The 26,277-nt window shown below is 44.5% G+C and overlaps 1 protein-coding gene across 1 annotated transcript; it reads right to left on the bottom strand.

Annotated features, from left to right (window-relative positions):
- On the bottom strand, nucleotides 1–26,006 carry arhgap18 (Rho GTPase activating protein 18). The gene is made up of 15 exons (XM_076271627.1): nucleotides 25,817–26,006; nucleotides 19,815–19,993; nucleotides 17,210–17,475; nucleotides 15,508–15,571; nucleotides 14,156–14,328; nucleotides 13,387–13,552; nucleotides 11,669–11,760; nucleotides 11,245–11,322; nucleotides 9,485–9,644; nucleotides 8,967–9,049; nucleotides 7,595–7,801; nucleotides 6,312–6,464; nucleotides 5,624–5,748; nucleotides 2,870–2,925; nucleotides 1–2,155 (listed from the first exon to the last, which is right to left on the bottom strand). The coding sequence occupies exons 1-15, from the start codon at nucleotides 25,930–25,932 to the stop codon at nucleotides 2,064–2,066; spliced, it is 2,010 nt and encodes a 669-aa protein (XP_076127742.1). The 5' UTR covers nucleotides 25,933–26,006; the 3' UTR covers nucleotides 1–2,063.
- Between the last annotated feature and the right edge of the window lie 271 nt (nucleotides 26,007–26,277).

Here is a 26,277-nt window from a genome sequence, read left to right on the forward strand (position 1 = left end):
TGATATGTAATTACAGATTTATTTACAAAAACAATTGTAGTGGTCATTCTCAAAGCATCAGATACAGTACAGTACAGTACAGTACATATGGGATACACTTAATAACAAAACTATTCACAGTGTCAACTTGTATTGTCTGTATATGTATATAAAAATCATCTGATTGAAAAAATATTCATTCAGTAAGTCAACCTAACTACTAGGGTGTCTTCCCTTGCACTGAAGATTTAGATTTTAAAACAAAAACAATTCCCTCCTTTGAAAAGTACCTTGTGGGACTCCGTAGTAGTTGTCCGCTAAGCGCTGACTTGGAAACTCTGATTTGGGTTGACACATCCCATAATGACTCTGCGTGGAGGCAGGTCGGTTGCCACAGAAACAGACGGACACCATTGTTGTGGGGGGAAAAAAGGGTTGTGACACCCCACGTCAGGTTTATAAAAATATCCCTGATTCACAGCAAAAAAAAAAGGCCACTTCTGGTCCAGTACCTTCAAATTCCCTGGAAACTGCTGCGCAAGTCCTCAGATAGAGACAGCTATCTGAGCTTCTTCCACTGGCTAGCGCTACATTTGGCAGTGGGTGTTTAAGAGAGCAATAATATGATCATTTTGCCATAATTTGTTGTAAATTCATTGGATGTTAGTGATAAAGAGAATTGTTATTTAAAGTAGTAGTATAACTGGATGAAACAAACGATCATACGGCAGTGACAAAATGAGATGTTATGAAATGCAATAAGACCAATAAATAATAATATATTCAGTCATACAAAAGCACATAAAGTGATTCATGGTAAAGAATGAGACGATTTTGGTAAAAGAATGATTTTGATTGCTTGCAAAGCACGTTTATCCTATGGAGACCAGACCTGCACTATCCTGCAATGTACAGTATTATGCCATGTTTGTTCGCTGAAGAGTAATTCGCTCAAACACCAACTCAGTATTAGCTACGTGTGACGTGATCTTAAATACAGGTGAAGTTTGTAAATAGGAGTCTCAGTTTTCCATTGTTTGTTTCTTAGTAAGCCACATAATTGTAAAATCATTCACCGCTTCTGAAATAGCAGCTTGAAACCAAAAGGAGAATGCTTGCCTCGTTTTGGTGACTCCTACACTTTTAAAAATAATAATACATCCTGGAATCAGCAAGGTAAGCCTAGTGGTCATAGATAGAGCTTACAGGCTTACTCTCTGAATCATATATAACCTCACTGCACTGTCAACATTATTATGTTGAACTCATGTGGCATACAAATTGCACACTATAAAGTATATTCATGATTCTTCTTTTCTTCTGAGAACAGACAGTGGTGTAGGTTGGTATTACCACAATATATTAATGCACTGAACCACCTCAAATATAAAGGTGCAATGATATACAGTTTTTGTCAAAAACCGCTTGTATGTCTGTGGAAATCTGGTTCAGTTGTTTTCCATAGCAAATCCTAGAGGTTCAAAAAGCACATACTTATTCCTCTCTAGGGGAAGGGTTTTCTAGAAGCTCTAGAAGCTTTGTCATTTTTATAACAATAACCAAACACTGCACCTTCAAGTCAAATTGAGCTTATCACCAACTGACACAAAAAGGTCAGCGAGTGACTAACCCTGACAGTGAGGTGTCTAGGGGCATACGTGCATAGCCAAGTCAAACTGATTTGAAGAGAATTGATAGAGAATTCTATTCGGCCACCCTTGCCTCTGTTGGTGCCACAATTTGGGTCAAATAAAAAAAAAAATGTGTACAGTATGTGACTGGACCCTGATACACTGCATAGACAGCCCAGACAGACTTTATGAAAACAGAGCCCAGTTTATAAAACTACGAATACCTACTGCATTTTCACTGAAGGCTTGCCGTGAAAACCCGACCTTGGCTTCCCTCCAAGGTCAAACAGAAATGAAGATCCCCCGCCCCCCCCCCCCCCCCATCCCTAGCCCTCTTTGAGTTACATTCCCTTTCATGTGTGGATTCCGCGCCCCTTTCCCCCCGTGAGATCCTCCTCCTGGACCCAGCGCTGGCAGAGAGGAGGAAGAGGAGGAGGAGGAAGAGGAGGGCTCCTAGCGCTGGGTGGCCCGGATCACCCACTCTGCGCTGGGGTTGAGCTCCAGCAGGGCCTTCATGTAGGCCTCCTCATCCAGACACCGCTCCTCTGCACACAACAAGAGCAAAACAAAAACATAAACAAGTCAGTGACCCAAAACACACTGCCCTGTGAGCCGCAACGTCTCAGCACTTCTGTGATGCCATGAGCATTTCCTCAACCCATCAAATACACAATGCTACAGCCCCATGCACAGGCACTATTCAGATATGGAAAAAACTCAGAAATTCAAACTTGCTCCAAACATTTTACTGATGAATGAAGGTTCATCAGAAGTCTGTCTGTTAATGTGATTGACACAATGTTTTAATCATGGAATCATTTTGGTCAGAAAATACAGACTCGGTGCAATGGCATTAACACAGAGTGAAAGTACCATGCTGGGGGAAACCTGAAGGCAGCAACCCTTTCAACACATTATTATTCTTATTCTTCTTATTCTTTTTATTCTTATTCAACGTATTATTATTCTGCCCTAACCCTTTAGGTTGATCTCGATTCTGAATCAAGCCGATGAACTGATTTGACTCAGGGCAAGAAAGGAAGATAACACAGCAGGGCTTTTCATTTTAACAATATTAATCTGGAGGACTGGAATTGGGATGTAAACAAACATCACAGTTTCACACCCCAAAGGCGAGAAAGCTGCTGCCTCGTTTGTTTGCAGGGGGGATTGAAACCCAAACGCGTGACAGACTGCATGCCTCCCACAACACACTCCCAGATGGTGTGGAGAGGAATTTCATTCAGATGGGCACTTACTGATGTTCCCTCCAATCTCATACAGACACAGGTCCTCCCTCTTCACAGAGACCGAGCTGCAGAAGCAAGACCAGAGATAGAGCTTCAGTTAACACTGGACAAAACAACACACAAAACACTGACATACAGTATCTAACCGAGGGAGAGTGGCGCTGTAAAATGCAGGTTAAAATAAACTAAATATAAGTAGTAAAAATTAAGTTAAAGTCCATATTTTTTAAGCGACCTTGAGTGTGAGAAAAGGCACTATATAAATAAAACATATTAATATTATTATTACTTATCTCTTTGCTCCAAAATTCTTTACAGTGTATACTGCGTTTTAAAAGGAAGTGGGTTACACCAGTTAGCCTGCAGCTAAAAAGGAGCTATAGGCTAACTGGTTTAACCCACTTCCAGTGTACTATGCTAAGCTAGGCTAACAGTGTCAGACTGGGTTATTGCACGCACAGAAAAGAGAAGGGTATGTATCCTCTTATTTAACTCCGGGCTAAAAAGGTGCCATGTTCCTTTAACACTAAAGGCCTTTGCCTGGTTAATACATGCATATTAAGCAACTTGGAGGGGCATAAAAGTCTGACATTGTATCTGTTAGTTTCTGTGTTCAGAGAGACAGTAAGCTAGTATGAGGGAGCAGGAGTCCCTCGGGGGCGTGAGCATCATGTGACAAACACAGAGTGTCACCCTCGCCGATTGTGACAAACGACAAACTTCATGGGCCGACTCATAGGGGCGGTCAGAGGCATCGCTCCTCGTGTCATGCCGCATCACCGCAACAGAGGAACCACTGGCAATGGCTGGGCTGACACAGTTATACTTGTACGCAATCACAAACACACACACACACATCAACACACAACACCATATTAACTACAGACTGAAGTCAATTAACTGCATACAGTAATGATGTAATTGAGGTCTTGACTTCAGCCAAAAAATGCATAACAATAATACTATTACGTGGGCATAACAATAACGCAATTACATGGTAATGCCAGTAATACAATCAGACTGCTTAAATGGGTACAAATTGGCATTTGCAGCGAGTTGTTTTGCTGTTGTATGCAAAATTGAGTTCTGAATAAACATAGTGTTTTATTTAATTGCAGTCAGTTTTCCTGGTGCCAATAATGTTGAAGCAAAACAAGATTTGAAATAACAAAATGGATTTGAGGCAATTATCACCACGAAGTGTTCTACTTCTGGGGGAAAACTGAGGACACAACTGGACCTTCAAAAGAACTCCGTAAGAAGCAAAATGGTAGCGGGTTACTGATGAATCCATTCCTAATTAAAAAAAGAAAGTAAAGATGTCTGGAGATGCTGTAGCCCTAGTGGATGCAGTGTCTGTACCACATTCGGGCCCAAGTGCCCACAGGGACCCAGATTTGAATCCGACCAGCAGTCATTTCCTGATCCCACCCCATCTCTCTCTACCACTCACTTTCTGTCACACTTCACTGTTCCATCTGAATAAAGGCAAAAATCCCATGAATATATAAAATAATTCAAAGAATTTTAGATATTTATTCCTCTTGTATTATCATTGCTAATGTAGTCACATTAAAGTGAAAAGCTGTTGCAATAGAGTACATTCTCAGAGAATTAGAAATTAATTAGACTATATACATCATATACTATTACATGCCATAATTTAAGGCATGTATACCAAACCCTACACAAACAGTAAGTCTAAGCTAATAAAAAAATAAAAAAACTTGACATTAACAAGCCTAAAGAAACAAGTCTACACACACCTCAAGATAGCATCTACATTACACTACCACTGAATTGAATTCGCGCTTTGGGGCCCAGCTCTGAAGCCATTTTCAGACAGACATTTTCTGCATAGTGTCGGAGCTGACCTAACACAGTAGCCCCACGTTGAGGCAGGCCCACGTCTAATGACTGTTTAGTGTAATTTCAGATAGCATCTAACCTTCTCCTGACTCAGGAGAAGTTAGACCAGGTGGTGGGAGGATAATGACCAGGGGTAATTACCACATGCATGTGAGGCGAGTGGCTCACCTATCCTACTACAGCACTCTGGATTGGCCGGAGATGCTAACGCTAATTACATGGTCTAGTATTTTACTGGAATTGACACAAGCGTAATAGTCTTAACAGAGTGTCACAGTCATGTTCTGGTTAGGGATAACCAAAGGTGCTGACTCAACTGTCAGCTTAATTTCATTTAACACTCTATGTTTATCTTAGTATCTGTCTTCATGGTACTGGATACGCTAAACAGGAACATAATCTAGCATTCTGCCATTGAAGGTACAGTAATTTCCTGTGTATTAGCTGCATTGCGTATAAGCCGCAGGACAGTGTTTTATGCAAGTTAAAAGAAACATAATCATATTAATACCATATTAACTACCCCTGTGTATTAACCTCATAGCTGAAGAAATTTTGCAAAATCAATGCCGCGGCTAATAGTTGGGATATTACGGTAAACAAAAATAACAAACTGGGATGAAATGCTGGCTTATCACACTAGGAGTTATGGAGAAAGTGCAAGTGAAAGGAGCACCATGCGATCATAGGTCTCAAGTAGTTCACAAAGGTCATGCTAAATGTGACACTGATCCCGTTAAACCTCAGTCTCCTCAACAGACACATTACAAATGTTCCTCTACTGTCCAAGTATGGAATCTACTACTGATCGTGAGATGTCACAGAACTCGTGTGCGTTCGTGTGAGTTTATGGGGGGAGCATACTGTTGGGTTTGGAAGTGAGGCTGGGCTCACCTGTCCTGGCTGAGGAATCGGGCGAGGATGTCTGACGCCTGCAGATCCTCCGTCAGCTGCACAGCCATGGACACCTTGGAGAACTCAGGAGCCTGCACCCTGATGAACCCTTGGGGGCTGTCATTCTACACACACACACACAAACACACACACACACACCATATTTACAACTTGCAGCAGTAAGTTTAGTATCTTAAAACGCTAAATTGACTTTCATGATGTTTGTTTACAGCTGTTCTCTTGGAATACCCTTCATTATGCAATTGCCTCATATGTTCCTATTACACAACTTGTCAGAAGGGAGAATATCAGTGGCAATGCCCTGTATGTCCACTAGATGTCACAAGGATGCCATTTTGTGGACCTGCCTTTGTGAGCTGCAGAAGGCCAACAACACTGAAGTCAATACAAGTTAGTCACACAATCAAACCTCATTTCAGTCACCCTACTGGGTAAAAATACTTAGGTAATACACACACACGTGCACACACACACACACACACCTTCCTGACTACCCAGAACAGGTGCTAATCTGTTTCCATGGTGTTACATGTTCTCTTTATTTCTGTTCTCTTCCTCACTCTCTCTACAAGTCTGCCAGTATAGTGCCCTTGCCCTTAACCTCCCTCTCCGTCTCTCTCTCTCTCCATCCATCCATCCATCCATCTCATCCCTCCCTCTGTCTCACCTCTGTGGCACTCCGCTCCTGTTTGTCGGGCTTGTCGCGGTCTTGGGTCATCTTCTTGAGTAGCCTCTTCATGCCCTTCTCCTTGCTGGCCTTCTTCTGTTTCTGCTTCTCTGTGTTCTGCTCTCGCACCTGGTTGATGATGAACTTGGGGATCTGAGAGAGAGAGAGAGAGAGAGAGAAAGAGACATGACCTCTCTAGTGACCACATCTTTAGAAACGTCTACACTTTTATTTATTTTTTGGTACAAGATGACTTCATGACACATCCACTTTTGACAAACAGACATTTTAAAGGCAAACACAACCTGACGTCAACACTAGTATATTCTCCAAGAGTCCAGCCAACGTCCTCATAATTCTGCTTGCCATAATAAGAACCTAACGAATGAATGAATACCACTAGACATCAATAGGCGGCCTTTCCGGGCATCAACACAGACAGTTGCTTTTTCAGCTACTCTGCACATACAGAAAAATAACTCCACTTTGCTGTAGACTCTTTCTGACGACTCTGCTGGCTACAGAAGAAGTATGAAGGTAATATCTGATGTTTCATCTGAAATAGATGTACGGCCGAAGGTGGTGTTTGCTGCTCACTGTCCATGGAGGTAGACTGTATAGGGCAATATTTGCTGTGTTTTGACCATAAAAGTAAAATTGTAATTGTACTGCTTACTGTCCACAGAAGTAAGATTAGGATCAGCAGAAGCGCCATTTTTAAAAATTGAATTTGCTTAACATAAACATTTCACGAGAAGGCTGCAGAGGCTGCTTCCTGATACCATGAGCTTCTAGTTTTTAAAAAAACATTAGCAAGAAACTATAGCAATGCTGTCCGTTCCACTACTTTATGTTCATGTCTGGGCTACTAATGTGTGTTAAGTCTTCTCAGAGTTACATCTACTGTGTGTGAATGCAAGCAGAAGAAGAACTTTGTGTCGAGCTGCGTGTACAAATACGCTTGAAGCTCCAGTGGAATTTTGAAGTAGCAACGAGAATTCTCGGTCTAACCGTTCATGTGCCGTGTGAAAGGGTGGAAGTAGACGACCCACCAGACCAGCACTAACCTCCGAGCGTGGTAAACAAGGGGTAAAGCCCCGGTAAAAACCAAACCAAATTTTGTTCAAATCTACACACCTATGGCTACTGAAAAATGTAAGGTTAATTTATCAAATGTTATTTTGAAGTATTAAAAAACATCGTTGTTTAAAAATTTTCGAACAAAATGGGTGATAATAAATGGGAGGTATTACGATATAGAGTCATGTTTGTTTGCCGCTTACTGTCCACAGAATGTTCTGGTACTGGATGAGGAGGCGGACGATGCTGGCCGTGCCGGCAGCCATGGAGAATTCCTGCTGCTCGCTGATCTTGGTGCGGAACCCTTTGAACATGAAGATGTTGGGCGCCATCACCACCGCCACGTTGTTCAGGCTCATCTTGTTCTGCTCCATGTGGTCGGTCACTCTCTGGAAGAACTCCATCAGCGCCTGGGAGGGAAGTTGCACAACAACACGCAAGCTTGATGTCATGATTGTACTTATGGGCCTATTTAGGATGGATGACAGCAGAGTGGATGCTTTCCAAAACCACTGCAAAGCAACAGCACGCAGATCAATAAATATAAACAAGTCAAACCATGAATGGAGAATTCTCACAGATTAGCCTTGCCTTGAGAGTATTTTAAATTATTCAGGCATCATATGAGTTATCAACCATCATCATTCGCGTGTTTATCTGTGTTCAACTGCATGATGTTTTTAGCCTAGTTTGGATTCTCATTTTCCTCTGTTTGTTGTGGATTTCTACTGCATCTCAAATTAACCAACTCTTAGTATAGTCTTTCTAAAGATGGCAGAACAGGAGGTATGCATATATTTAGGATTCAGGAGTGTTTTCTATATAGTCAGGGGCACAATTAACTGTTCTTTACACATATTTCTGTTTTGTTGGAGCACACATTCATACACACATGCATGAATATGACATACAAACAACGCCCATAACACATGAAAATGCACCTTCAGTTAAACACACAGTGTTTTATGTCAGATATACCCAGGAGAGGTGTCAAACTCCTTGCGCTGTAGGTATGGGATGTCCCACAGTAGCTCATCAATGACACTCAATATGACTCACAACAATTAGAATGTAATCATTTTCAAAGACACCTTCAAATCAGCCAACTAATACAATTACACAGCAGCTCTATAAAGGAGCCATTTTCCAAGGTAGAGGCCATTAAAATGTCTAAGCAGTAAATCAGTATGACTCGGAGAGGCTGGTGAGTACGCCTGGCTGGTATACATTTCACTGGCATTGTGGGAGTGTCAATCCACGCCGGACTGGTCCAGAATTGTTTTACACACTGGTCAACAGACAATGAATAAAAACATTAATTCATGCCAGCTGACCGAGAGAAAGGAATGGAGAGAGAGAGAAAGAAAGACAGAGGGAAAGAGAGGGGGGGGGTGATTGGAGTGTGAGACAAAGAGGCAGTTTGTTGAGCCATGTGCGAATATGAGTATGCCTTCCTGTGAGACACTGTGTGTGGGTGTGTGTGGGTGTGCGACTGTGCGTGCGTGTGTGTGTGTGTGTGTGTGTGTGTGTGTGTGTATGTGTGTATGTCTGTGTGTAATGTATGGATGTGAGTACCTTGAGCGTGTCCCTGCTTGATTCTGGCAGTAGCAGGACCAGCAGGTTGAGAGCCTGAAGCTGTTGTTTCTTCGTGGGCAGCTCTGATGATGGCACAGACACAAGCAATCAGCACTCTTAAAATGTCAGAACATGTGCATGTACGAGTGTAATCATTTGATATTTATTATGAAACCATATCAGATTGTGCAAAGTACAGGTACAAATGACTATAATAAAATATAGTTAGCATCTAAGCAGAAGTGTACAAACAGAGCATTAGTTGTAGATAGTATACGTGCAAGTGTAAGGTACTCAATAACATGGTTACACTGTAGCCCTACTAATGTATACAGCAAGACTGCATTGCAGGAGATATGACATGACTCAACTTTGGCCTGTGACCCGTCTTAGATATTGTATGTGTGTGTGGACATTAAGATCAGCAGGGAATAGCATATAGATTTGATTGAGTGAGTGTGTGTGTGTGTGTGTGTGTGTGTGTGGGTGTGTGTCTACTGGATGGGGGTGAGACTCACTGAGCACAGCGATGAACGCGTTCAGGTACTCCACGGTGATTAGTGGGTGTGGCAGCTCGCGGATGAAGAACTTGAGCATGCTTGCCGCGTCATGCTGCTTCAGCGTCTCCCACCGGAACGTGTCCTCATAGAACTTAGCCTCCAGCTCTTGACACAGCGCCTTTAACACACACACACACACACATATATATATATATATATATATATACACATATAAGCAAACACAAAGATATTGTACTGATAAAGTTGGCAGATTAATGTATTGTGATATATATTTGATGTCATGGTTTAAAAGGTGAGCCAGAGCTCAGAAGTGCATGGTGAAAATCCATGAAGGTATTCCAAATATGTGGTTTAGTGACAAATCCTTAGTTAACACAGAAAAGTGGTAAACCTCTTAATAGAAGAGCCCTATGGTTTCATTCTCCTAGCTAAACAAAGCCATGGAGCTCTTCTATTAGGAGGTTTACCACTTGCCTAGGTCTGTCACTAAGCCACTTGATGGTCTTTTGGGCCCCTACCGCTGACTTCAAGGCAGCACTGGCACCTACCCCTAACCCTAACGCCTTCTAGCCTGCGCTGCCTTGAAGTCGACGGTGGAGGCCCAAAAGACCATATAAGCATTAAACCTTGTGCGTGTGATTCCATCCTGAGCAGCTAGTGGGAACCTCTGGGTTTTAAACCAGCTAGCTACATGCAAAACCCTCAACATGAAACGGAAAAATATGCACAATGTTGCTTTAAGTCAGAAAACATTTCACTTCCTGTACTGTGCACACACGCACACACACACACACACACACACACACACACACACACACACACACACACACACACACACACACACACACACACACACACACACACACACACACACACACACACACACACACACACACACACACACACACACAGCCGCACACACCAAGACCTAAACTGCACTGACTGTATATACTGTGTGCTGTGATGATTTGCATGAAAAGATACAGGCTTTTTTTTGTATCATTTGGCAGTGGATCGATCCATCTGCCTTCATCTACTGCCATGCATACAGATGGCGTATGCTCGCTCGCTCGCTCGCCTCCTACACACACGCGGAAGAAATCTCTAAATCCCCCACGGATAGAAACACCACACCAAGGCCCATTTACATTCTCATATACATCTACATCTACGGAGCCACAGCCAGGTGGAAGTGGAGCGAGATGCCGTCTGAATGAATACATAAATGAAATAGCACTCAGAGACAGCAGCAGCAGCAGGTATACAGCAGAGCTTCTGTTTGACTGCTGCAGTATAAGTGGTGGAGGCCGCCGCAGCAGCAGCAGCAGCAGAGAGAGCTGTAGTGAATAAGGGAGAGACCCTCTCTTTAAATAGACCCCACACACACACACACACACACACACACACACACACACACACACACTGCACCAGCAGAGGTCTGAGTGGAGACAGGCTAGCTTAGGACTTTCCGGATGCAACGATATGGTGCTGTGTTGTGTTGAAAAACCAGACACATACACACACAGAGACACAGACACACACATAATCGAGCAATTGCTCCTTTGCTATTGTCCAGTCTCAGGCAGGCTAATGATTATGTCTAGGTATTCGCTCTGGCTGTGCTTGACAAAGCCTGCATGGCCCGAGGCAGGCTCAACAACAACAGCAACAGCACACACACACACACACACACACACACACACACACACACACCATAACAGCTCCAACAGCAGATAGAGAGAGAGAGAGGCGCTGACCTTGACTCTTCCGGCAGCGCCGGGTATCCGCAGGAGTCCCTCAGTGTCCAGCCCCTCCGCCTCTATGTGACTGATCAGCTACAAGAGACAAGAAGATGGCCCATTGCGTATGTGTGTGTGAGAGAGAGAGAGAGTGTAAAAGAGAGAGATAGAGAAAAAGAGAGAGAGAGAGAGAGAGACAAGAAAGAGGCTGAGAGAGAAAAACTTCTCCCTTATTTCCGTCGTCACAACAGGATGATTCCAGTACTATGAAGAACCTTATCAAGGACACTGTGAACCGAGGTACTTTTCCTCATTTAATTCCCACTGCTTAAACCTCCAACACAAGTGAACCTATAATTGTTCAGTGGGTGACATTTTAACACTAAATCTCTACAGTAAGTACAGTATGCACTGCTGTAACAAGTATGCACTTTTTCCTCACCCGCTGCAGTATAAGTGGCACCTTAGTCCCCGGTACCCTCCTCTGGTCCTGCTCCAGCAGAGTGGCTAGGGGAACTCCGAAAAGACCCGATTCTGTAGGACAAGTCACATTTGGACCGGTTCAGTAGGATTCAGTTTCAATTGAATTCATCCACATTTTCAGTCACATTCCTTTGTTAGCAACACTCACATCAAGTGCAGCTGACTGCAGCCGTTTCACTTACAATGAAAATACAATAGATTCCATTTTGTTGTGTTACAACAACCGCGTTTGACATGACCGACAATAACGAGGCAGCTGGACAGTTAAATGGTGACGTGATATTCAGTAGAAATAGAAAACACACACACACACACACACACACACACACACTCACACACACACTCACACAATCCTGGCTAAGGAGGGAGTCCTGGACTTCCCCCTCGGCTGAATATGCTGTGGCCGTGCCAGCACAGTAACTGGCCGAGCTGGTAAGAAAACAAAGGCACACTGACCCACAGTGGCCTGTCTCATGAGAAGACGTCTCACATAAACATCCGGCTGGATTTGGACAAAAGGTTAACGCCGTGAAGACTGTCCAAAACAAATCTTTAATGTGTCAACAGAGAAATTTTGTTGTTTTGTTTCAAACACACCACACCATCTAAGAATGGGATCACTTCAGTAATTACCTTCCAATTTCCCGCCTTATATGGTACGGAATGGATTGTCATCTGTGGTTTTATTCAAACACACACAACTACTTACTCTGAAACCTCTGGGTGACATTCTGATGATCATGTTGGCATTACAACCAGCTTCAAAGGCAAAGCTATTGGTAAGAATATACTAACAGACAAGAGAGGAGTCAGGTCATCTGTATTCCAACCATTTCCTCTGTTATATTTCTGCAGTATGAAAGTTAGTGTGGATGGGCAGGCTCACATGCATTAGGCCAGGCTTGATGGCACAAGAGTACCCTCGGGCACTCGTGGGGCATAAATATGGGGGCTAGTGAACAAGCCCCCAGAGCACTGTAGCTGCCTGGTAGCTCTAGCTGGTGGCTGCAGCAACTTGAGCTAGGTAGAACTGATTGTTTTCGGGTTTTTTTTGTACTGACAGTTCTTGTGACCTCGAGAAACAGAGATCAATGTAAAGAAATCGCCAGAATTCTCCTTTAACAATGGCCATAGGCATGGGGGCACTGTGGCATAACTGGTTACAGCGCCCGTACCATATTTGGGTCCACGGGCCCATAGCGACCTGGGTTTGAGTCTGACCCAGGTCATTTCCTAATCCCACCCCATCTCTCTCTCACACTTGTTTCCTGTCACTCTCTTGACTGTGCTATCAAAATAAAAGCATAAAAAGGCAAAAATATATTTTTCAAAAAACAATGCCCATAGGCATCACCAGGGATGAACTTGGATGTGTTGCTGATATCTGCCACACAGATACAACACCAATATGTCCCCTACTTTCTAGCGGTGGCTGTATTTTCAGATCTTGTCAGCACGAAAAAACTCTCTGTTCCAGTAACAGGCGAGTATCAAAAACATCTCGGACTGCAACAGACAGACAGACCGGATCTGGACGTGACCTTCACTCCGAAAATCAAAGACTACTCCATGAGGAGCCACATCGCCCCTGGAATTTTCCGCTACACGGTCCAATCCATTACACCTCAATTACGCTGTCCCTGAGAAACCCGGCGGTTCCATGTTCTCTCGCCTTACCTTTCTCTTTCTGCTTGACCACTTTGTTGCACTTCCAGTCGATCCTCGCCGTGTCGAACAGAGCGGTCATCTCAATCAGCACAAGCCGCCGCACCATCTTCATGTCCTGGGGGGCCAAGTCCCCGATTTTGGTCCTGCCGGTCTTGTCCGGGGGAACTTTGAAATTCTGATGGGAGACAGGAAAGGTGAACATAAATGCAGAGCTTCTAAGAGGAGCCAGCTTTGTCATGTTCCACAAAGTCTCCACCAGGTGTCACCTCAGCACAAAATGCTTTTAGACTTTACACTCAAAGGCCGACTGCTCCTAACATAACAACAATACGCTTAGGACAAGATGTTATGACTTTTGTGTGACATGATTTTTTATGTTTTATTTGCACAAAACCACATGGACTAAAACTATAAAGAAACAAAACCCTCATCATCCCATGCTTCCAAGCCTCATTTGGATTTGCCTGGAGGCTGGATTTGGACTAAAATCACTTTTTAATCTTTAGTACTCCACCGCTGCAACTCTCTATTGATATACTGTGACATACAGTGTAATGGACAAACACCCTGTCCTGTTGTCCAAGCCACTCTCAAGGACTGACATTCCTCGGTCCACCCCACCCTGCCCGCCCCATTCTCTAAAGCTGTTGTCCCCTCCTGAGAGTCGCGAGCTGGACTTCCTGTTTTTGTCGCAGGTAAACTTTGCTCGGGCAACAGCACACACAGGTAAATCAGTGCACACACACACACACGTTAATGTTTAATGACTCTCACTCACCGGCAGCCTGTCGTCCGCCTGGCTCTCCCTCAGGCTCAGGCTATCGACGCCCTTTGACCTCCCCCTGTAGCTCAAAGCCTGCTCAGCAAACGACACCTCCAGGTTGAGGTCTGTCTCTGAGTCGGGGGCAGACTGGTCGGCAGGGGGATATGCTCCGTTCCCAATGGCCTCATCTATGCACACACACACACACACACACACACGCATGTTAACTAGTGCATAAACACATCCAACATCCACATCCAAATAAATTTTAGACACACACACATATGCTTGGACAAACTAAAAAATAAATGAAAAAATATGCCAACCAAACCTGACACACACACACACACACACACACATATATTAACAAACAGGTATCATGAGATACAATCAAGAATTTTAACATGTTCCTTTTACTGGCTCACTGACCACTGATGCAACGAGACCTTCAAAAATTACAACCAGCACCGACCAAACTCCAATCAGTGTCGTTGATGACATCACCATCAAAGCTCCGCCCATATCACACGTGCCAAGCTCTGGTCAATCATACCCTTGTAATGGCCCCCACACAAATATGCATCACTAATTTAAGACAGCAGGCTTTATGGGAAAGATGAAAGTCCGCAGCTAACAACCCTTATTCAGCACCTAAACAGATAGGGAGCATTATTCAAAGTTCTGTTGGATCGGGTCAGTATCTGGGGACAGTCAGAGAGGTGCCCAGGAGGGGTTCCTAAACTAATGGACCCAGCACGGGTCGAGAGGGACAAAGGGTCCACACATTCCCCTGAGCCCCCCCCCCCCCATGGGTAAAGGTCACTGATGAGCCATGCAGCCAAGTTCCAGCCTAATGCCCAGTGTGAGAATGCTGCAGTAAGGTTTTTTTTCAAGTCACACTTTTTTTTTTGTTTTTGTTTTTTCTCTGTCTCTGCGGGGAGTTGGGGAGAGATTGTGTCAGATCTACAGGATGACTTTCTTTTACCACGCCCATCTTTTTTTCCCCCACTTTGAATGGCTGAGGAGAGGATAATATACCCAAGGCTGCCACGACACAGCATCACTTTTAATTCGTGCCACTTTACAGAGCGGCCGCCTACTGATGCTGACTCTAGCTTGAACACTTTTCTTTCTTCTCAATTCAATTCAACTCAATCTCAATTCAATGAGCTTTACTGGCATGACTGTACGTGTTACAATGTTGCCAAAGCTTCTCCTTAATGACCTCTTTCCTAGAGGTGCCGTAATGTAACTGATACCAGGCGGGAGAAGAACAGACACGTCAGGAAGGTATGAGATTCTGATAAGGGCCAGTGGGGGTGGAGGGAACATGCCCAGGCCGGTCTTCTACGCTGGGTGACACATACCGGAGGACGCAACATCCCCTTTGCCATTTTCACTTCTCTCTAGGGCCTGCGGCTCGTCTCCAGGCTGTTGAAACAGGAAGAGAAGAAGAGAAATGCACAGTGATCAGTCGGGGGCTGTACGCGTGCCGTGCCGCCACCAAGGCCCGCCTGAGGAATCCTGCTACTGACATGGCTTTGTTTCTCACCTAGCTTCCCCAAATCACATGAATAACTCACTTGTTTTGCACTACATGTGTTTTGACTACCATTCAAAACATATTTATTCTAAACTGAGCCATATGCAAAACTCTAGCCATTTTCACAAGAAACTGAATATGCTTATTCTCTAAAGGTGAAAAGGTTAAACAATCACTATTGGACAGGGTTTAAATAGGTTATCCATTATCTACTATTTCTCAGGGGTTCAAAGTTACCAAATATCTCTGCAATTATCCCTTCACTGGTATTCAACTACCTATTAACCAGTAATCTTAACTTGTACTATAGACATCTTCACAGATATTAGATCAGCTATAAATGTCACACAACTGGAAATTAATCAATAACAGAGTCAAAGTTGCTGGCTATTCCACTGCCATTTGAGATTCCAGCATAGGATAGGAATTAGGATTTCAAGCCCTTGCTTGGCTTTGTTTGGTAGCAGTTATTCAATATTTTAGCATTTAACACAGCTCTACTTCAAACAGTTGGTGCCAGTTAGAAAACCTATACAGAGCAAGATGGAAAAGTAGTCTACGTTAAGTATGCATCTGACCCTGGTCAGTGTGAGCTGCGATGAAAAGATCTGGCCACTGAACTGAAGAGACACTTTTACGACGCGGGGCTCTCAATGACAAAGCCCTGAGCTTTGTCAAATACAAGATCAGAAGCTGGGTGGCACAAAAAGGAAGCCAGCCATCGACAGCCAGCCACCCATCAGACAGGACTTTACAGATGTTATCATAATAACCACTAGAGGTAGGACATCCAAACAAACGCCTGTACTGTACTCTTAATTGTCTCTGTCATCGAGTATCTGCTCTTCTGTCAGTTTGTGATCCTCATCCTGGACAGAGGCCTGGCAATCTGGCCACTCCAACACTACCTCTGTCTCTATTTAAAAACAACTTGCTGAGTGTATAATAATTTTCTCAAGTGACCTTAAACAAACGTCTGTTTGTCAGTAATGGCCCTCCTTAGGCCATTAAATGAGGCCATCAGGTTTATGTTACTGTCACATAGTTACTCTGGCTGCCAACAAGGCTGTGAAATGAATAAATGAAATGCAAGTGTCTTGTAGATTGTGTGTACGAACTCTCTTAAACATAAACAGTATTCCTTTAATAGTCACCAGCAGTGTAGCAGACATAAATAATGAGTGGAGAACTGTTTTAAAAATGTGAGCATCTCGAGTTGTACCACCATAATTACATAAGTCAAATTAGGCATCCACCTACATCCGGCCAATTAAGACAAGGTGGCATCCAACCAATCAAAACATGGACCCGTCATTCAATCATGTGTCGTGGCCCGGTCAGTGAGTGTCCACGTGCTGGAGGGAATCGCGAGCTTAACAATGATATGTGATACCAGGATTTCTTTTGCAGTGTTTTTTGTTACATGATATGAAACTCTCTCCCACTCCATCCTATGGACCCTTCTTCTCCAGTCACCCAAAGGCCTGAGAGAGACCAGTAATCAGAGCAGATGACTCCTCACCCACCTGGGTCCCTTCCGACTGGGCTGCGGAAGCTGGCGGCGGTTTGAAGATCTCCCTGACGTCAGGCACTTGGTACTGCTTGTTCTTCTTGCGCATGGTCTGCTTGAGCAGCTCCACGCGCTTCTCCACGGCGGCCGCCTGCGTGCGGGTCAGCGTGGAAAGCATGGCCTTGCTGTCCTCCGAGGCGTCCGGGTCCGACTCCGACTCCGACTCCTGGAAGAGTAAGGTCAGCCCTGCCGCGGTCAGCCATGCCTCCTCGTGCTCCCCCTCTGAAAAACAGCAAGGCAAACAGGTCAACTTACTTCAGAACCAAACATTTGTCCATGTTTATTCAGCAACTAACAGGTAAAAAGTGAATTATATCAAACAGAGATTTGGTTGTGGTCATGTTTCGTCCTGGCAAAAAATTAAGTTATACACTTTTACAACCAGATTCTCATATAAGGATTAAGCTTTATCCTAGACTAAAATCTTGGAAAAATTTTGATTGATTTTATTGAAGTTTTCTTTTAGTCAAGGACTACTCTTCATCGATGGGAAACCGGCCCTTAATGCATTGAGTGAATACTGCATTGACATATTGCAAAAGTATACAAATTTGCTTGACCAAGTATAACTCGGATTGGTACTATGATCTGCTAGTGGTTCCAAGTCATGGCATAATTTTGACTGCCCCTTTAAGACATGTTTATTCATAACCCCCCTCTGGACACGAAAATGGCAAAGGGCAATGACCAGGGGGTTAAATTGAGCATTAGGAAGTGAAAGAAGCTCCTAAGTTTCATTCATGATGTTTTGCTACTGTGTGAGTCTACAAAGCCAAAACACAGAATGACATAGCATTACTGGCAACAGACAGCATGGAGCTCAGATTTCTTACACTGAAGCTATTTGCTCACACAAACGCTCACATTGGCTAGCAGAGGACCATGAGTCAGTCACTGGTATCTAAAGCATTGCAGTAACTTCCCTTGAAGCGTGGTTGATAACTACAAGTGGGATAAATTAGTACACATTAGTAAACGTGCGCACACACACACACACACATACACACAGAAACGCACACACACACACACACACGCACAAACGCGCACACACACACACACACACACACACAGAAATGCATACACACACACACAGAAACGCACAAACGCGCGCACACACACACACACACACACACACACACACACACACACAGAAACGCACACACACAAACGCGCACACACACACACACACACACACACAGAAACGCACAAACGCGCACACACACACACACACACAGAAACGCACAAACGCGCACACACACACACACACACACACACAGAAACGCACACACACACACAAACGCGCACACACACACACACACACACACAAACACACACACACACACACACACACACACACACACACACAAACACACGCGCACAGAGTCTCTCTCTCTCTCTCTTCCTGTATATAACAAGAAGACACAGAATCAACACACGGACACAAACACACACACACACAAAAACTTGACTCAGGAAGTCGAAGCATTCAGGTTCCTCTCTAAAGACAAAAACAGTCTGTGTGCACCCTGAGAAAAAAACCCCTCTACTGTCCCTGTTTATATCCCTTTCCTGCAGGTTCAGACATGGTCATTGTCAGTTTTTCCTCACGTACACCGGAGATAGCATCAAAGCCTTAGGTACAGCTTGCCTTTCATTTCTAAATATAGAGAATGACCTACCTATTATCTGTGTGAAGTTAAATCTGAGGTGATGGGATGGGAAAAACAGCTAATCAAATCTCTGGCCACACTTTTCCCAGGTATGGGCTGTAATGGCCATAACAGAGCGTGCCTAATCCGTCTGCTGCACACCAATGAGATGCTCATGCCGATCGCTTAGCTTAACACCCGTCACGGTTTCTCTCCTCAATGTCCTTGTTTTTAGATGGCTGTTCCAGAAAGTAGTCGGCCTCTCTCTGCCTTTCTGTATTTCTCTGTCTCCAACTTTACCGATATCCTAGAGAGACCTCAGACTGTGGCTGAGATGCTCCCCTGAATGCTGGCCTGGTCAGTAGGTGAGCCAGGTCTAGCCAGGGTGACGTTGCACAAATAAATGACATGAATAACAAAGTGTCAGGAATGATAGATTGAGCAAAACTCCATACGTAGGCTGCAAAACAATGCACCTTCTTACCAAGCAAGCATGCAAGGAGTCTCTTGTGAATACAACAGAAATGCACTGGGTTCAGCTCTAAACAGTTAGGCTATGTGTGTGGGCTCCATTTGACATATTATGATGAGTAGTAGTACATGGTAATATGCAATATAATATAATATAATATAATATAATATAATATAATATAATATACTGTATATAGCACTTTTTTCGACTCCTGCAAGCACCCAAATCGCTTTACATTGTCATGCCTTACATTCAACCATTCACTCACACACTCACACACCGATGGCGGAGGCTGCCATGCAAGGTGCCAACCTGCTCATCAGGAGCACTGGGGTTAGGTGTCTTGCTTGGAAGACTCCTCTACTTCCTGAGCCACTGCCACCCTATCTCAGATCATTAGCTCATGTCATACTATACTGTAGAGAGAGAGAGACGCCTACCGTCTGGCACTTTCAGCTGGACCTCTTCCTGTGGCCCGGTGTCGGACTCTCCGATGCTCTCCACCTCCTTCCAGAAGGCGTCCATGTCCAGGGAGTCCTGCGAGTTGCAGCGGTTGTATGGAGGCTTCCCCGCTGCATTTTTGGAGCGATTCTGGACATTGTAGTGTCCCGTCCTACGACTGGGGGGTCGGGGGCAAGAGAGGGGGGGCACAGGGATCACATTCATGCACACTGAACATTGGTATTGGGCAGTGATCAGTGTTGCCAGATTGGGCGGGTGCCCGCCCAATTGGGCTTCTTTTGACTACGTCAGGCAGGGGGGGGGGGGGGGGGGGGGAGCCTTAAGCGGGCTAAATGTTGGGTTAAATTTTTTTTCTGTGACAAATGCGTTGTTGGGCGTTTTTTTGCTGAAGAGGGCGGGTTTTCGAACGTGATTGGCCGGAAATCACTCAACCCAATCTGACAACACTGGCACTGATTCAGGACTTGATGGCTTACTCACAATGTGACTCAGAGTCACCATGTTAATAGACACCGTGACTATTTCTGGGAATGGACTGGACTCAGAAGGGTGAGACCAGGGACAGAGTTCCCATTCTCCCCAAACTGTCCCCGACCAACTAATCCAAGGACGTGATAGTCCACAGCGCTACTGAAGTAGTGTTTGTGTTTTCTGTCAGCTACTGCGTAAGACAGTAATGGAGGCTAATTAGGAGGTCATATCACATTTAGCTCTAGCCAGCAAGTCTCTAATCCACATCTAGGCTAAAATGTAGCATTTGCACACTTTACAAGAAACATCGCAGAAATGTGCAACACACAGCATAGGGCTGTCTGGATGCCAAACGAAATTATGATTTCTTAAAATTCACTGGAAATAGAGTTGAGAAACCTGCAGGCATGCATAGCACTTGACTGACACTATTCATCAGCACTCAGCTCTCCCATGGGGCGAGGCTGAGCAGAACAACAACACACTGTGGCATTCCAGGCATCCATTTTTAATTAAATTAATTAACTTAATCCATGCAGCATTAATATCAAAAGCTCACGTCCCGCTGGCAAAATTTCACCCGAGTGCCAAAGCAGCCGCCATCAAGACTGAGTCACTCAACAACACCACATAGAGAGAGGACACAAATGCCTTAAAAACAACGCAGGCACAATGCAGTACAGGCTGACGGAAAGAATTCAAGTCTGCATGCACTCACACAGGCAAACAGACACAGACACAAAAAAAGGGCAGTTACTGTGTAGTGTGCTAGCATTTCATTTCCTTGACTTGAGTTTACATAACTGTTTCATAAAATACCCACAAAAAGTAGGCTAGTTCACTTTGCATAGATCAACCCCTGCTGTCAAACCGCTCTTTAAACTTAATTTAAACAAAAAAAAAACATCAAACTGCTGTCTTATGAAATTAAAAGCCAGTGGGGGGTTTATGCGTCATGACACCAAGGGCTCCTAGATTGCATCCAAGCCCAAGGCGAGGGAATCCCTGGTGGGCATAAATGAGCCAGAATGCCCCTCCTTTCCCTCACCCAGGGTAGCCTGGTAGCTTGCTGCCATGTCAGGGGAAAGCAAAAATAAATGCTGAAACGTCAGCAGTTCAGTGGGGAGCAAATGACTTGCTTCTTACGCACCGGCCCCACACCACTGCTGCACAGCAACGCAGTCAATCTGGGTCAATTCAGTCTGCCACAAGTAATGGTGTCTTCTTAAAAGACCTAGGCTACTTCTGAGCACTGAGAGTTTGTGAGGGGCAGACATAGATAGATAGATAGATAGATAGATAGAGGTACATACAGAGGCAGTGGGAGTCGAGACAGTCTGTCTGTGAGAGAGACACAGACAGACCATAAAACACCTAGGCGACCACACTGATACCTGAGAATTCTAGCCAATCCACTGTACCTCTTGTTGTTATGCAACAACCCAGAGGCTAGCTAACATTACAGTTTCACAGTGAAGAAATACATCGCCACCCAAACCCCTATGCCTTTAGAGCAGTGCTCTTTTTAATGGTCCCTGGGAAACAGACCAAGCGAAGGAGGCAAACCTAAAGAGACCGCCAGGCCACCGTAGCAAAACGGTAGTGGGTGTAAGATGACTCTCGTCTGACCTCACAGACGCAGGAAGCGCTCTGGGTATCGGTGACAGATGACATTCGTGCCGCCAGGTAAACTACACACCTCCTCTCCAATGTGAAAGACGTAGCACTTTGTACAGTACACAAACACTGCGCTCACAAAGCGCCAAAAAGAAACTAAAGCAGACCCAACGGTGAGAGCCATTCCCTCAGAATTATCAAATGAGGTCAGACTCAGAGTCAGATAGGACCCGAGTCTAATCTCGCTCCTATGTGGTCGGCTGTAAATGACTACAGATAATTGATGGCACGGTGCTTACTACCTCCAAACTGGGGCCAAAGGTACACTGAACCCAGTAATAAAACACATAACATTTTACATTTCACAAAAATGCAAGACTATTTCAAGATGGAATGTAAACAATTTACCTACCAGCATTAGAGACACCCTTTTAGAGACTAAAAGCAAACTTAATTGCGGTGGGACTGAAACTATTAAGTAAACAGGCTTTGCAAATATGTTTAATAAATAACAAGGGCTAAATCCAGAGGAAGGCATAACAGAAAAGTGTTTCATATAATCCACCCAGAGTCACACAAACAACACCTTTCCCACCAACCCCCCCCCCCCTCTCTCAGCGAGTCAAACGAATAAACAGTGTATGCAAACTTCGAGAGCTGGAGCTGCCCTTGGCCTACGAGCAAAGTCAAGGGACCCAGGGCAGTGCACTGCACACTGCACAGCACCCAATGCTGTCCAACAGATACTCCTATTCAAATGAAAAGGTCATATAGCTCTCCAGCTCCCAGTGACAAATGAGCAGCTCACAATGGCAAGGGGTGCAGGGAGAGAGAGAGGGAGAGGGAGAGGGAGAGGGAGAGGGAGAGGGCAGGGTGGCTGGTTGGATGGTGGTGGTGGGGGTGGGGGGTGGTAAACAAGCACAAGCCTGTCTTTTGGTCATAGTCGGGTGATTTTTCATACACACGCAGGAGGGCCGAGCCACACGGCATAGGAACTGTGGCACGAGAACCAAGCCATAATGCAATTCCTCTCTCTCTCTCTCTCTCCATTTGTTAACACCTTTTGAGCACTGAAGACTGTAGCCTAAGACCACACCGCACCAATTTAGTTCAACTGAAGCCACAATCTATCAGTGACAAAAGCTGAACATGGCATGCCTTACTGTCTTAGTCTGCAACCGTGTCAGAGATGTTAGGGATGTTAGGTTACAGCTACAGTCACCTAAAAGGGATGTTAAGTTACAGCTGTAGTTGGGACTGCCTGTCTACAGGCTTCCAAGATGTATTTTCCTATTCTCACAGGAAAAGTGTTCCCTCTCAGGGACTCTAAAAAAACCCTGTCTTTTTTGGCCTGTTGATAACATGTGGAAACAGATGTTGGAGTCTCTTGACCACTGCTCCATGGCAACAAGCCCAGGAATGGCACGCAGAAGTTAGTCCACAACTGTTTTACGCTGCTAATGGTTAGCCAGCAGGTCACATGGTTCCCGTACTGAAGGGTCCTGAACAAAGATGGGGCCTCAACAAAGGGCTCAAGTGCCTTTTCTCTGAATGTAAATGGTCTAAGCATCTCATTTTATTTTCATTCTCTCTTTCTCTCTCTCTCTCTCAAGCTGTCTTTTATCTTTCTGTATCCATCTCTCTCTTTCTACATCTAAGGTGCTCTCAACTTGTTATTACCCCCCAGTGACTTTGATCAGATTAGCTGTGACAGCAACAGCAATAAAAGCAAGATCATTTGTTCTTAAATCACACAAATAGCAAGTCAAGGGACAAAGACAAAACAGAGTTTACAATGGCATAACAGACCCCCCCCACACACACACACACACACACACACACACACACATACACATTATACAAACACAGGCGCAAGGTGGAGGAGGGATAAAAAACATGACCTGTGCAAACGGAAAACTAATCAGAGGACGCGTAGTGGTGGAGGAAAGCCTTGATAACCTATGTCCTATGTTGATTCTGCACGCTAAGCCCAGCTATTTACATCGGCTGTTGACACTGTTGCAGGTATGAGGCAAGTGATGCCACGTCGATATGTCATGTTTTCATTTAGAACCTACAATGGAGGAGGCTGCAGTTTTTCGGACTAAAACCTGCCATGACCTCTGAGAGGTCCAGCCACTTTGTGTAGTAGTTGATCCAATCAAGTAATGTCCACCTTGTTGTCCGTGGGTAAATATGCAAACATGATGCAAAGGTTAGATTAATTGGGACCATATTGGTGGCCTTCAGAAGTCCTCTCGGCCTCTTACAAGTTTCTGTTTCACTACTGTGACACGCCATCACCAGGCAGCTGTACTTAACTTCCATGACAGAATAGACAAACTATTGGAGGGCTGCCATTTTAATAGCTGCTATGTAAGCTAGCAAACAAACAACTACACTAAGAGAAACACTCACATTGAACGCCTGTCCCTGACAGCCTGGTAGAGTTGATCCACCTACATTACCCTCATAAAGGACACAGCTGAACTTGGCTATGTATAATTCATGTTGTTTGTGTGGGTCTTAGCTTCTCTATACCTTGACATTTCCTGGCATCTAGGGCTCAAGCCTATTGTTTGAACAGCATGATCCCTGCCATACATACCTAATGTGTGTGAGTTTAGCTGTCTAATACATGCTAACTTCTCTTACCTACTGGGACTTACTTAAAAATGACAATAGAAGGTAAAAAGTGTGAGACATTAGAATTGGCTTGGAAGCACAGTCTGTGCTTTCTGCACCGGCCTGAATGAGAAGGTCACACGCCGTTTAGGTTATCACAACTGGCCATTATGTTTCAATTCTGAGTCCTGTGTTTACAAACCATATCAATACAAATATAATTTTAAGTGCCCTTTCTAAAATTAGTCAGTACTGGTCAAAGGCAGCGTGTGCATGTGGAATGAGTAGGTAGGTGGAGAGGTAAGATATAACTGGCTTCACAAAAGCTAAAAACAGGCTGAGGGAAAACATTACGTTGGACACTTTGAGTGAGTCTCCAGAAGGTGCTGTTTTTCCAAGACAATGTCGCACCAAAGACAATAGACGGGCATTTTATCACAACACTAAAGCAGTATTGTCACTGAGGTGACCACACTAACAGAGTCCATGTTGTTTTATCTCTTTTGTCTGTCTGTCATTTCCTACACAAGACCACGGACACTGGAGCCAACAGGCAGAGACAAACAGATAGGGCCAGATGTGTGCTGTGAGTCTATGACCATTTGGCCACCCATGCCACCATGGACACAGACACACACACACACACACACACACACACACCCTTACAGAGCACATGGGCCACTGGGGAGCTGCAGACACAGCTGGTGGACAGGGACACCTGTTTCCATGTCGGAGCTCGGCGACCTGAAAGGCAGGCACCTTCCTGTTACAGATGGTGGCCTGCACAACTAAGGGAAACAACCAGCATCCAATTTCAAGACCTGTCTCATTTGTTTTGAGGGTAGGCTAAGTTTAGTGTCCACTGTGCAAATTCACACATGGCCTAACAATGTGGTTCTAGTGGGTTTGATGGATCACATAGCTTATTTTATTCATGATGATGTCAAACTGATGATCATTTGTGACAAAAACCCTCCACAACAATGGCGAGCCACAGGCTAATTTACTACCTTCAGTGGGCTTGCATCCAGTCCACTGAGAGACCCAGAAAAACAGTCAACACTATATTACAGTAGACTAATTGTATACCATAGAAGAAGTAATACAGCCTACTGTTCCCAGACTACAAGCTATTTCCACCCTTTTCAATAATCGTGTTGACTGCGACACCCAATTGCTAGGACCTTACAGCCAGCCTACTTTTAAACCAAGAGCTGTCATAACAAAAACACCAAAAGCTTGGCAACTGTCTCTCTCACTCACCCACCTTGGAACAGAGGGATCGGCTTCTTCGACAGAGTTTACTCCAGGCTGGGGCGGTAAGGACTCACTGTTACTGTAATAGCCGGTCAAGACAACTCCCTTCGCGTCTTGACGATTCATGCTGCACGCCGCATTATTGTTGAAGTTCGCTCATAACTTCGGGTGGCCGCTGGAACTGTGTGGAACAGCCCGCTCTTCTCTTCCCTAACGACGTGAATAACCATCACCATCAGCTCCGCCCCGTAGATTCCCACAGCTATGCAATGCGGGCGGAGTCACCATTGTTCCAATCGGTTTGAATGACTAGGCTACAGCACAGCAGGCATCGCAATATTGACAAACGACAGTAAATTTACAAGTGGCTGCAGCATCAGGATAATAACTAATATTTGAATTACAACTATAACTAAACCTCCATATTAGGGACATTGTTGTAATCATCCTAAATAATAGGTTATTGCAATA

Source organism: Alosa pseudoharengus, unplaced genomic scaffold (assembly GCF_046254945.1).
Source record: "Alosa pseudoharengus isolate Yale_2024_CS ecotype anadromous, Long Island Sound unplaced genomic scaffold, YU_APseudo_1.1 YU_APseudo_1.1_scf_7, whole genome shotgun sequence".
NCBI lineage: Eukaryota > Metazoa > Chordata > Actinopteri > Clupeiformes > Clupeidae > Alosa > Alosa pseudoharengus.

Excerpts from the sequence above, each read along its gene's own strand:
- arhgap18 (XM_076271627.1), bottom strand. The coding sequence starts at position 25,932 with ATGAATCGTCAAGACGCGAAGGGAGTTGTCTTGACCGGCTATTACAGT. Across the intron at positions 13,553-14,155 it reads AGGCGGACGACAGGCTGCCG|AATTTCAAAGTTCCCCCGGA; the intron begins GTGAGTGAGAGT and ends GTCTCCCATCAG. Across the intron at positions 6,465-7,594 it reads ACCAGAACATTCTGTGGACA|ATCCCCAAGTTCATCATCAA; the intron begins GTAAGCGGCAAA and ends TCTCTCTCTCAG.